The following is a 13,554-nucleotide window of genomic DNA, read 5'->3' as shown; positions in this document are numbered from 1 at the left end:
TGGTCAGTGTGGTTTCCACTGCTCTCCTTTTGGAGATGTCATGGCAGGGAGATTTCACAAATTTGTCCGGAGGAATGTTGTGGAAGTCCAGATAATATCCCTCTCAAATGATGGTTAGGATCCACTTGTCCGAAGTTATCTCGACCCATCTTTGGTAGAATAGGGCAAGCCTACCCCCTATGGCTTCTTCCTGTGAATGGGCCGGCTGATTTTCATTGTGGGGTGCGGCTAGGGCCTGGGCCAGAGCCGGCTCCCCTTCTGCTGTGTTTGTTCCGAAAGGACTGGCCCCTGCCTGTGGGGCGATATGCTTGATATGTATTTTTGTATGGTTTGAAGCGCTGTGATCCCCTGCACTTAGATGTTCTGGGGGAGGGGCGCTGGCTTCTTTTGTTCTTGTCCTCCGGTAGCTGCGGTACTGGGGATTCACCCCATTTGTCGGCTAACTTTTCCAGTTCGCTTCCGAACAGGAGGGTTCCCTTAAAGGGCATTCTCGTGAGTCTCGTCTTAGAAGTCGCATCGGCTGACTAGCTTCAGAGCCAGAGTTGCCTTCTGGCTGCCACCACGGACGAGACTCCTCTGGCTGCAGTGCGCACCAGCTCGGAGGTGGCATCTGGAGGAATGATACTCCTGGTTCTAGTGCTTCAACGGGTGTGTTAGCGCTCCTGATCTTTGATAAACAAGCGTGTGTCACCATGGCGCAGCAGGCTGCGATCTGTAGCGACATAGCTGATACGTTGAATGACTGAGTATGGATTCCAGACGTCTGTCCTGGGCATCCTTGAGTGCTGCTCCTCCCTCGACAGATGTTAGTGTGCTTAGTGACCACGCAGACCATGGCATCCACTTTGGGGAATGCCAGGAGATCTTTTGCCGCGGAGTCCAGGGGGTACGTGGCTGCCAGAGTCCTCCCCTCCCTTTGAACGTGGCCTCCGGAGAGTTCCATTCCAGGTCAATCAGCTGTTGGGACAGCTTGCAGCAAAGGGAAATGGCGGGAGGCCTGGGAGTCCCTTGAGGAGGGGGTTAGTCTTCGGTTCCCCTGTAGCACTTGTACCTGGGATAGTGAGCTCTTTCAAGCTGTCCGCCACGCAGTCTGAAAGCTCGTCTGGTGAAGAACCGCCTCATGGTTCGGTAGGGTTCTGTTTCTGGAGGGATTTCTCCTTCCTCCAGGGAGTCTTGACCCTCATCCGAGGTATCCGTGTCCCCAAGGCTGGGGCTTTGGGGCGGGCGAGGCACTTCTCTGGGTTTAGAGGATCCCGGGACGTTAGGGTCCTATGGGGAAGGCTGTGGCTGTGTTATCATAGGCACCGGTTGCATGTGGACGTAGGTATGTAGGCCTTTGAAGAATTCTACGCAAGAGAAAGATGCTGGGTCTAAATTGAGAGGCACTGCATCCCCGGGAAGCCCCGTTTGAGGGAGGCTCCCGTTGGGAGTAGTGAGGTCCGGTGTATTGTCGGTGGAACCATATCCCCGTATTGGCTGGGGAGGACCTTGGGCTGGATCACCCAGAGCCTCCTCGCGGTGTATACACAAGGCCGTGGCATCTTCATGCTGCGCTGCTCTAATGTGGCATGCTGGGCAGAGGCCCTGGGCCTTAAGCTTCTTGTCCGGTGGTGCCATGGTTTGTGTGCGCCAAAAGAAACTCCTTGTTTGTGCGTTCAAGCGTATGCCGGGAGGCTGCGATATGCGCTCCGGGTGCGCCGGTTTTGTGTGTAGGTCGGATGCGCGTGCCGCTCTGCGCACGGGGTTTTATGAACTTATGCACGCACCGGTGTGCTCACAAGTGATTTTGTGCGCACGGCTCGCCTCTGTGCGCACAGAACGAATCGGTGGACAGGGCGGTGATCAAATGGAAATGGCGATGGTGACCATGCGGGCAATATGGCGACCAACTCGGAGGGTCTCCACATGGGAGGGCCCTCGTATCGAACCTGGGTCTAGTCCTGGTAGGGCTGATCAACCCGGTAGCACTTATGCCGGCTGGCTATCTGTGCGGCTATTCGAGCCTCGGAGACCATAGACTTAAGAAGTTTTCTACCTTACCTTGTCTTGGCGTTTCCTGGTCTCGTTCCGTGCGGTCTCCGGCTGCGGGGGGAGACGGAAAAAATACCTTCACTGCCGTGCTCGAATTTGTACCCGCCGCCTCTCAGCCGAGGGCTAAGTCCACGCCTGGAGCCGGCTGCCGCACAGAGGCCTACCTCTGAGGGATCGCAGAAATCACCTCAGGAATCTCGACTGGGGGAGGGACCCGTAGGTATCACCGCAGGAGAGCGGGACTCATCTGTAGAGGTAAGTTTTCTTCTTTGTTTTGGATTTCTTTGGTTAGAATACTCTAACGTTGTGCAAGCGTGTATAGAGTCCCGAACTGCTATGGAGACGGAAAATACTGAAGAGCATGGCGTCTCGCAGGGGTATATGTACTAGGGCTGACGTCAGATTGAAATCTGATCCATCTCCAACTGCTATCAGGAGCACACTATACTCCATTGGTCCTGAGTCCATCTGCTACACGCTAGGAAAATGGGTCTTAAAGTCCTTATCTACTGTAATTTTCTCTGTTTCTATATCTCACAGTATGGCTAAAGTGCTATAACAGGTAGAATAATTTTTCCATCAGGAATATGCTAATTTAGGCCTGGATTTTCTAAGGTCACAGACCTTAGAAATTCCGGCGGTAACAGGGGGTGCGAAGTGGGGGGCGGGCCTGCGAAATCCGGCACGAAACTGGCGGCGATAAGGTTCCTTACCTTTTGCTGCCAGCGATGTCTCCTCAGAGTCAGCCCCGGTGCCGCCCCGAATCCTCCTCTTCCGGGGCCGACTCCGCCCCCATTTAATGATTGCACGCAAAAAGGGACACATCACGTACAATTGCTTTTGAAAATGACCCCCTTAGTTATTTAAAAATAAAAAATATTACACAATTGAACAAAGTGCATTCACATTTAACAAATTAAAATGATGCAAAACAAAAAAGAAATTTGTTTTATTTCTGTATACCCAGACTACAAATAGAATTGTAACATTCCATTCCCTACTCAAGTTAGGGAAGTACACACTTTGACAGCAAGCATATCTTAAATTCATCACTTAATCTTTGCACACATTTAAAAATATTGCTCGTTCCTGTCCACCAGCAGAATGTCTGCTTCCAGAGTGCCTAAAGACAGTAAATCTATTTCAGCCTATGTATTGAGTGTGACTGTAAATGTAGGTGAGCAATTTTTTAAAAAATTTAAGCAGTAGAATGAGCTCTACTTAAAATTTAATTCTTTCTGTTTCAATTATGCGTTTTATAGGGTAGGAAATGGACATAAATGTATATCTAAAAAGGTGTTTATCACGAGATAAAATAACACTAAGTAAAATTACAATAAGCCAATAAATTTAAATTCAGTAACTTCAATTTCTTCTGCTTATGTGCCCAAGCGGATCTGCCAGAAGGAATAGACAGATGTAAATCAATCAGTCACAAAACATCCAAATAATTTGTACAGCAGATAACATGCCATTTTCAGAATGTGAAAATAACAGGAGAAAGAACACTGACATAGTGTCCTTGAACACAGAGTCTTTAGTCAGAGAAAAAAAGATTAAGCTACACACATTGATTCAAATAATATTTTAATAGCCATTACTGTATTTTTTGTAAACTTATTATGTAATATATGTCAAAAGTTTTTGATACATACAAAACAAAAATCTGTACAGGCACTGAGAAAAGAAAACAAGCACAAAGAAAGCTTGTATATTAACATCTGTTCACAAGTGTCCCATTGATCATGACATGGCCTGATGTACATTACATAAAAATAAGCATGCTATGTGTAGCTTCTTCCAAAATAGTTTAGAAAGCCCAAATAAAATATGTTAAATCTTGATGCCTACTGTCTTCTGAGAGGGTAATGAAGCACATTTTTTTTTAGTTGCAACAGTTAATTTCTGTAAACAATTCTATCACAAGAAAAATGATGGGTAGTTTACCATTAATAGGTGTTTTCCTTGCCCTCTTGGTTCTGAGGTGCCCATAAACAGCACTTTTTCTCTCTAAAAGATTTACAGCAGAATCTTAGCCCTGTCTTATCCCATTAAGCAACGTACTGCATTGTATATAACTTTATTGCCAGCTTGAGGAGTTATTTATATCCGAACAGCACAAAGCCAAAGCTTCATCTTTGGTTAATTTCATGGAGTCGCCACAGTTCTTAAAATGTGCTCTTCTTGGCAGGAACACAAAAACCAGCCTTCATTATCTTGGAGTCTTAATAAAGCAGTGCCAATGTAAGACTAATGAATTGATAGCCATCTGGCAAGTAATGGGATTTAAAAAATGAGACCCAATTTAGGGAAACTGATAAGAAATATGTTGAGGCCAGACCAGTTCTGCAGAAACCAATAAAACGTTCCCATAGATGACTTGTTCAGGGGCGCTGATCACAAAGTAGGCACTGGTTAATTCATCTGCAGAGCACATCATTACACCATAAAATTCAACTGAGTTCAAATCCAGCAGCACACTCTATAGCATAAAGAAGCTTACTCCGCAGAAGGTTTTCATCATAAAACTCTGGAAGCTTAAGCAAATTCATGCAGGTACTGGCAGTGGGCAGTCTCTCTAAGTCAGATCCTCCATTGTGAATGCAAAAGGCAGGATACAATTCCTGGAAAAGAATAAAAGCAGCCAGATGTTACTAAACGCTGCATATGTTCTACAAGTGCTGCCATGCTTTAAATGAAAGTATTTAAAAAACTTCAAATCACAAAAAAATCATTTTGAAATTGAAATGAAAAATAATCTTTCTTTTGATTTCTCAAGGGAGGTAGTTTTCAAAAGGTTTTCCATGCGTAAACGGACTTTTGAAGATGGCTACTTCTGCATGTATAACTCCTTTGAAAATTCATTCCATAGAGCTGAACTTTCAAAAGGGTTTAACGCATGAAAATGGGCTTTTTAAAATTGCCATGATATATTATGCGCGTAACTCCTTTGAAAATTCACTGCAAGCATACGTGTTAAATGGCACATTGCAATTCCTTCACATAAGACTTTAAAAACAGTGAGCTAGGCCACTAATTAGAAAGATCAATCAAAACTGTGCTAAATAACCAATTAAGAAAAACAATTTAGGGTTATATAATAAAAGGGTAGGGGTAGATTTTCAGAGCCCTGCTCGCCTAAATCCGCCCAAAACCGGGTGGATTTAGGCGAGCAGGGCCCTGCGCGCCGGGAAGCCTATTTTACATAGGCCTCCCGGCGCGCGCAGAGCCCCGGGACTCGCGTAAGTCCCGGGGTTCTCGGAGGGGGGCGTGTCGGGGGCGTGTCGGGGGGCGGGCCCGGTCGTCGCGGCGTTCCGGGGGCGTGTCGGCAGCGTTTTGGGGGCGGGTACGGGGCGTGGCTACGGCCCGGGGGCGTGGCCGCGCCCTCCGTACCCGCCCCCAGGTCGCGGCCCGGCGCGCAGCAGGCCCGCTGGCGCGCGGGGATTTACGTCTCCCTCCGGGAGGCGTAAATCCCCCGACAAAGGTAAGGGGGGGTGTAGACAGGGCCGGGCGGGTGGGTTAGGTAGGGGAAGGGAGGGGAAGGTGAGGGGAGGGCAAAGGAAAGTTCCCTCCAAGGCCGCTCCGATTTCGGAGCGGCCTTGGAGGGAACGGGGGGAAGCAGCGCGGCTCGGCGCGCGCAGGCTATACAAAATCGATAGCCTTGCGCGCGCCGATCCAGGATTTTAGTGGATACGCGCGGCTCCGCGCGTATCTACTAAAATCCAGCGTACTTTTGCTTGAGTCTGATGCGCAAGCAAAAGTAGGCTGATCGCGCTTCTTTTAAAATCTACCCCGTAATTTATTGCTAGCACAAGATTCACATATGCCTTAAAAGAGTACTCAATACCTGTAGGCAACAACTGAAAGTATAAAGGGGTAATATTCAGTAAGCCAGTCAGTGGACAAGTTATCCAGCTAAAGTTAGCCAGATAACTTGTCCTGTACATTCAGCGGGACATCCTGCTGAATGTACTTGCCTAAAGTTATTTGGCTACATGTAACCAGATAACTAAAAACCTAACCGGCTATTAGGGTCATTTATCAAAATGCTATAAGGCGTTTTCGCATGCGAAAACGCCTTTAACGCATGCGATAGCACCATAATGTATGGTGCAATGCAAATCTGAAAAAGAGGAGTTAGGGGTGGGAGTTGGCTGGGTTCACCGTTTTGCGAAGCCCTATCGCACGACTTTAACTACATCTTTTTCAGTAGCGTTAAGCCATGCGATAGGTTGCGTTAAGGCTTTATCGCATTTTGCGATGTGCTATCAATTGCTGGTTTTAGTAGTTGTGAAGCTCCCGGAGCACCAGCCTAGCCATCGAGTGAGAGAGAGCGAGAGAGAGACTAGCCATAATGCCCTCACACTAGATAGGTATTTATATTTCTATGGGAGGCCCACCTAGTAATTCGAGGTGAGGTTTAGGTATTAGTGTAGGGGTTAGGGGCCACTTTGACATTCAAAGTGAGACATATGAACAGAACAGTGCTCTCTTGTGAAGATTTGATGACCTTAGGAGTGAGGAAACTCAGTCAAAGATGAAATTTGTGCAATGTTCTCTCAACCTAGCTTGAGGGACTCTCTACCTGGGTAACAATCAAGCTAGGTTGAGAGAACATACCCATGTATAGACTACCGTGACTTGAATGAGATCACCATGAAGGACCATTACCCACTGCTGTTGATTTTCGAACTTTTTGATCAGCTCCAAGGAGCCAAAATATTCACAAAGCTGGACCTCAGAGGAGCATATAATCTAGTTCGCATACTGCGGGGCGATGAATGGAAAACAGCATTCAAAACCCGCAACGGCCAATTTGAATACTTGGTCATGCCCTTTGGCCTTTGCAACACCCCAGCCGTGTTCCAAAACATGATGAATGAAATCTTCAGAGGCATGTTATACGATTGCGTAGTAGTGTATTTGGACGAAATACTGGTCTTTTCTCAGGACCTCCAGACCCACCAGTTGGACGTCTCCAAGGTTCTTCAGAGACTCAGAGATTACAATTAGAGAAGTGTGCTTTCCACCAGGAGTCTGTTCCTTTTTGGGATACGTAATGTCCAGCCAGGGGTTCCAAATGGATCCGCAAAAAACCAAGAGCATTCGGGACTGGCCCCAATCTACTGGTCTAAAAGCTCTATGCTGATTCACCAACTACTATAGATCATTCATTCATCACTACTCCACCTTGACCATGCCTCTTACTGCCATGACGCGCAAGGGAGCCAATCCCTCTCAGTGGTCCTCTGAAGCCGTTACCGCCTTCCAGGAACTCAAAAAAGCCTTTCTTCAGGAGCCATATCTACGCCACCCTGATCCTCAATGACCTTTTGTAGTCAAGGTACATGCCTCGGACGTTGGAGTTGCGCTGTCCTCAGCCAGCATAGCGACAACCATACGTTACATCCATGCTCTTTTTTCTCTCAGCGCTTTTCCCCTGCCGAGCGAAACTATGGGATAGGAGACAAAGAACTACTTGCAATCAAATTGGCATTTGAGGAGTGGCGCCCATGGCTCGAGGGTGCTCAACACCAAATAACGGTTTTTACTGACCATAAAAACCTCGAATATTTATGTCACGCCCAATGCTTGAACCACAGACAAGCCTGCTGGTCATTATTTTTCAACAGATTTGATTTCCTGTTGAGGTATCGCCCAGCAGACAAGAACACCCGCGTGGATGCTCTTTCCCACTCATTTACGCCAAAAGATACGCCGGACACTCTGCATCATATCATAGACCCTACTAGGATACTCCGTTCAGCCACATACACGGTTCCAGCCAGAAAAACTGTGGTACCCCGAGCACTCAGGAAGAAAATCCTCAGATGGGCCCACGATTCACTCCTTACAGGTCATCCTGGTCAATCCAGAACTCTGACCACATTGCAAAGATACTACTGGTGGCCCTCCATGAAAGAGGATGTACGGACCTACATGGAATCATGTTCTACCTGCGAAAGACAGAAACCTCCTGCCGGTCGTCCTTGGGGACTTCTCCAACCTTTGCCCACTCCTAGCAAACCGTGGACACACATATCCACGGACTTTATCGTTGACCTACCTGTGTCTAGTGGTAACACCACCATCTGGGTCATTGTTGACCGGTTTTCCAAAATGGCTCATTTTGTGGCATTACCCGGATTACCCTCTGCTCCTGAACTGGCAAAACTATTCATCCGTCATATCTTCTATTTACATGGCATGCCTAAGCACATCCTCTCTGACCGAGGAGTACAATTCAGCCAAATTCTGGACATCTCTCTGTAAGAAGTTCGATATATCTCTAGATCTGACATCAGGTTATCATCCGCAAGCCAACGGACAGACCGAAAGGATGAACTGCACATTAAAGCAGTTTCTCCGGGCCTACGTCAAAGACAAAGCGACTGGTCCGAACTGCTCCCTTGGGCAGAGTTCACACTGAATTCCCATCCTTCAGCTTCCACAGGATCATTGCCATTTCAGCTTGTCTATGGACGCCAGCCTTTACCTCCTTTACTGATGCCTTTATCAGTATCCTCTCCAGCCGACAAGCTTCAGCACAAGAGCTGCCTCAGCTGTGGGAACACACTAAAGAGCTTCTTCAAAAGGCAGGACAACAAGCGAAGAAGATTTATGATGCCCGTCACAGAGCAGCTCCACAGCTACAGCCCGGGGACAAGGAATGGCTCAGTACCCACTTCATTCGTCTCAAATTGCCTTCAGCTCGATTTGCACTTCGGTATATAGGACTTTTCCCTATACTCCATCGCCTGGGTCCAGTCACGTACAGCTTGCAGTTACCATCATCTCTAAAGTTCCACAACGCCTTCCACATCTCTCTTCTAAAACCACTCATCTTAGAGTTTTCAAAGAAGTCACCTGAGCCGCAACCTCTCTCCGTGGGGAGGACATTACCTACCAGGTAGATGACATCCTTGATGTGCGGAAACATGGAAGACGCTGGGAGTACCCTATATCCTGGGAAGGGTTCGGATCAGAAGAAAATAGCTGGGAGCTTGCAAGTAATATCCTTGACAAGGAGCTGATCAGACAATTCCACCTGGTTTACCCCAGAAGGCCAAAACCCCCTGGGAGGGGCCTTAAGAAGGGGGGTACTTTGTGCCTGTTGATCGCAAACGGCTGTGACTCTCATGCTCACCTCTTTTTTCCCTGCACTGTCAATCATCGCCAGCCATCGCCGACCTCCCCAGCGTCCCCGGGATGGCGTGGGTGCTGCCAACCACCATCTTACTACCGGAATCACTTAGGCGCGCGCGCGCGCGCGCAGGGCCTCCTTTTGTATACATCATGGCGGGAACCTCGGGGGCGTCTCCTCCCAATGACATAAACCCGCTGGTGTACTTAAACTGACCGGCCCACTACTAAGACGAATTAGCAAGGAGTTCTTTCGTTGTTAAATCCACTCCACGCTTGGATCTCTTGTTCCAGTATCTCCTCATGGCATTCGGACTCTGGGTAACCGCTCCATGGGGGCCCTTCCGTGTCTTGGCTATCCGCTCCTTGGAGGGCCTTTCTGCCTTCGACTTCACCTGACCCGCTCCCCGAGTCTCTCTCCCGGAACTTCCTTGTGTGAGTACCTTCTTCAGTTTCCTACGATACCTACTTTGCTGAAGTCCCCATGGTGTACCCCATGCCACTACCGTTCTTCAGCATTATCAATTCTACGTATCCTGAGCTACAGGGTATTGCTGCAGCTTCTCAAGATCCTCTGCTTGGTTCCTGTATCTCAAGACCTCATCTACCTCGTCACCTACAGTACAGTCATCCTCGGCATCCCCCTCGCTGCGGGCCACTACCGGATCTGCACTTCTGAGGTATCTCCACCAGCCTGCAGGAACCTCCTGGGGTACCCCGCGCTGTGGGCCACTATTGGACCTTCTCATCTACAGTGCCACCCTGGGTATATCTTGTGCTCAAGAACTGTGTTATAGCATTTCCCACTCCTCGGGTTATGCCTTATCTTTTCTCTCTAATAAAGTCTCTCTCACAGCTGTGTCCTTCATCGCTGAGAGCACGCCCACTGATGGTGAGACTCATGGGGCTTCTCCCAGAGGGCGGAGACATCTCTCATCTCGGCCCGGGGTTCACAATTTCCTACAAAACTATAACACTGGTAAGATATGATTCAATCTATTAGCTAGAACCTTAGCATAAATCTTAACATCTTGGTTCAGCAGAGAGGCAGGCTGATAGGAACCCGGATCCGTTAAATCCCTCCCGGGTTTAGGCAGAATAGTAATAGCCGCTACAGACATGGAATCTGGAATAACCTGGTTGAGTAACATATGACTGAACAAAGAGCAAAGTTCAACTGAGATGGGTTCTTGAATCAACCTATAAAACAAAGCATTCAACCCATCAGGGCCTGGAGACTTATGCATTTTCAGATCTTGTATAACATGTGAAATTTCCTGCACAGAAACTGGCCTATTCAAATTGTCTACTTGGGAGGAGGATAACAGAGGCAAAATCAAATTTGCAAAAAATTCATTTTGACAACCCAAATCTGGAGTCTCCTTAGTGTATACATTTTGGAAAAACAATTTAATCACCTCTCCTATTTCAGCTGTGGTAGAGACTAAGGAGCCATTTGGTGTCCCAATATTATTAACAAATTTAGAATGGGATGGAGGCTTTGTTAAACTCACTAATATCTGCCCTGGTTTATTTCTATACTGGAATAATTTATATGTTTATAAATAAAAAGCATATCAGCAGCCTTCTGACGAAGAAGATCATTCAGAACTGCTTGGACATTACGAATCAGAGCCCTCCATTCTTCGGAATGATAAGTATTCCATTGAGTCTTATAATAAGTTAGTCTCCTACTTAACTGTGTTGTTTTCGCTTCCGAATTACAAACTGAATAATCTCCACCTTCATCACTGCCTTAGCCGTTTCCCAAAATAAAATGGGAGTGTCTCTATGTTGCTTAGTTTCTAAAAAGTGCTACCACTTTTCCCTAAAAAATAGCGGAAAATCCCATTCCTTACATAACCATTTCGGCATTCTCCATTTAAAAAGAGAATCAAACCCAAGGTTACCTCCCATAGAACACAAAACTGGACAGTAATCTGACATTACTAAATTTTCTATTATTACTCTATTTACCTTATTAACGAGGGATTCAGACAGAATATAATCAATCCTAGATTTAGAGGGATGTGCTCTTGCGTAATACGTAAAATCTCTCTCCTCAGGATGATGTATTCTCCAAATATCAAAGAGTGAAAGGGACTGACAAAGAAACGTAATATCCTTTCCAGGACCCAATTATGTGACAGCAGAAGTAGAGCACCTATCCAAGAGAGGGTCATGGATGCAATTAAAATGCCCACCCATAACCACAAGTGCTCATCCTAAGGCTAGAATATTCATAGCCAAGGCGGTGAAGAAGGGGTGGCTGTATTGATTAGCATAAACAGAAGCCAGAATAATAGGCTTACCAAAAAGCAAACCCCTAACTAGTACATCCCTGCCCTCCCCATCTATCCATTGTTGTTCTAAAGTGAAAGACACCCATTTATGGATTAAAATAACCACTCCGAGGAATTTAGATGAGCCTGAGGAAAAGAAAAGTTGATTATAACCCCTCTTATGTCGCAATTTATCGTGCTCCTGGTCTGTCATGGGAGATTCCTGCAGGAAAATATCACCTTTAGCCGATAAACATGGGAAAATACCTTTTCTCGCTTAATGGGGGAGCCCATCTCCGCAACAGTCCAAGTTATAAAAGTTGGTTGGAAACTCATTGGCTTATAAGAACATTAACAGTGCATGGAGGAAACACATCTGTAAATAATAAAGAAGTAACCAAAATCTAATCCAATCTCCAAAGATATGTCCCTCCCAAGGCACCAAAATGTACTCCTGAAACAGCAAAAACTTCAATAAATGATAACATATAGGACTCACCCACAACACAAGTAAGGAAATTAAGCTCTTATTACAGAAACAATCCTCTCATTGTATCAATAAGCAAATTTGTAAAATAGAGAAGAGGGTGCATATAAATACTAAAAATGCCACTAAACCCTCCCTACCCACTAGCAGAGCCCCCCCAAAAATTCCCTTATCCCCCCCACAATTCGCTCCCCTCCATTATACACAAAGGGGTAGATTTTCAGAGCCCTGCTCGCCTAAATCCGCCCAAAACCGGGTGGATTTAGGCGAGCAGGGCCCTGCGCGCCGGGAAGCCTATTTTACATAGGCCTCCCGGCGCGCGCAGAGCCCCGGGACTCGCGTAAGTCCCGGGGTTCTCGGAGGGGGGCGTGTCGGGGGCGTGTCGGGGGCGTGTCGGGGGCGGGCCCGGTCGTCGCGGCGTTCCGGGGGCGTGTCGGCAGCGTTTTGGGGGCGGGTACGGGGCGTGGCTACGGCCCGGGGGCGTGGCCGCGCCCTCCGTACCCGCCCCCAGGTCGCGGCCCGGCGCGCAGCAGGCCCGCTGGCGCGCGGGGATTTACGTCTCCCTCCGGGAGGCGTAAATCCCCCGACAAAGGTAAGGGGGGGGTGTAGACAGGGCCGGGCGGGTGGGTTAGGTAGGGGAAGGGAGGGGAAGGTGAGGGGAGGGCAAAGGAAAGTTCCCTCCAAGGCCGCTCCGATTTCGGAGCGGCCTTGGAGGGAACGGGGGGAGGCAGCGCGGCTTGGCGCGCGCAGGCTATACAAAATCGATAGCCTTGCGCGCGCCGATCCAGGATTTTAGTGGATACGCGCGGCTCCGCGCGTATCTACTAAAATCCAGCGTACTTTTGCTTGAGTCTGATGCGCAAGCAAAAGTAGGCTGATCGCGCTTCTTTTAAAATCTACCCCAAAACCATAAGAAATACACTCTCTAAAATAGAGAACCTGATGTAGTCCAGGTTAATCCGCTGAATGTAACCATCTCATCACAGTAAAGATTGAGACACAAAAAAAAATGCTGCCATAGAGAAAATAAAATACTTCTCCATCACAAAGCAGTCATAGAAGCATAAACAAAAACAACAAATAAGCATTTCAGCCAATGCCAGTTCACAACGGGCCTCCACCCAGTAGACCATCCACAAATGTTTTCGCTTCAGCCGCTGAGTCAAAAACATGTGAAGCATCCTCACACTACACCTTCAACTGGGCTGGAAATTGCAGAGTGAATTTAATTTGTTTAGCTATAAGTCGAGCACACACTTGCCCAAATTCCTTGCGCTTCGTGGCAACTTTATAGGAAACATTTTGAAATATTTTAATGGCACCATTGTTATAGCGCAAGGTCGCTGTCTTCTGATACTCTTGCCAAATCAGTTGCTTATGTTGGAAATTGAGGAATTGAGCAATCACAATTCGAGGCCTCAAATTACCATCTTTTTTGACCCCAGTCTGTGAGCAAGCTCTATGAGCAGGGGCACAATCTGATCCATGAGGCCCAGAACTTTCGGTAACCAATCTGTTAAAATAGCCACCAATTGCTGTTCCTCTATGGATTCAGGGAAACCTACAAAACATAAGTTGTTCTACCGGAACGATTTTTCAGTTTGTTGACTT

At 47.3% G+C, this 13,554-nt stretch overlaps 1 protein-coding gene across 3 annotated transcripts in view; it reads right to left on the bottom strand.

Annotated features, from left to right (window-relative positions):
* Positions 1 to 3,601: 3,601 nt before the first annotated feature.
* UBE3C (ubiquitin protein ligase E3C) overlaps positions 3,602 to 13,554 on the bottom strand; it is a 496,047-nt gene continuing 486,094 nt past the window's right edge. For all 3 annotated transcript variants that reach the window (XM_029588499.1, XM_029588501.1, XM_029588500.1), the window contains one exon: positions 3,602 to 4,655. In XM_029588499.1, the coding sequence (XP_029444359.1) occupies positions 4,485 to 4,655 (171 nt within the window). In that variant the 3' untranslated portion in view covers positions 3,602 to 4,484. The remainder of the gene's footprint in view (positions 4,656 to 13,554) is intronic.

The sequence above is a fragment of the Rhinatrema bivittatum genome, chromosome 2 (assembly GCF_901001135.1).
Source record: "Rhinatrema bivittatum chromosome 2, aRhiBiv1.1, whole genome shotgun sequence".
In the NCBI taxonomy this organism is placed as follows: domain Eukaryota; kingdom Metazoa; phylum Chordata; class Amphibia; order Gymnophiona; family Rhinatrematidae; genus Rhinatrema; species Rhinatrema bivittatum.
Note: the sequence above shows the minus strand (reverse complement) of the source record. Positions and strands in the feature narration are given on the sequence as shown.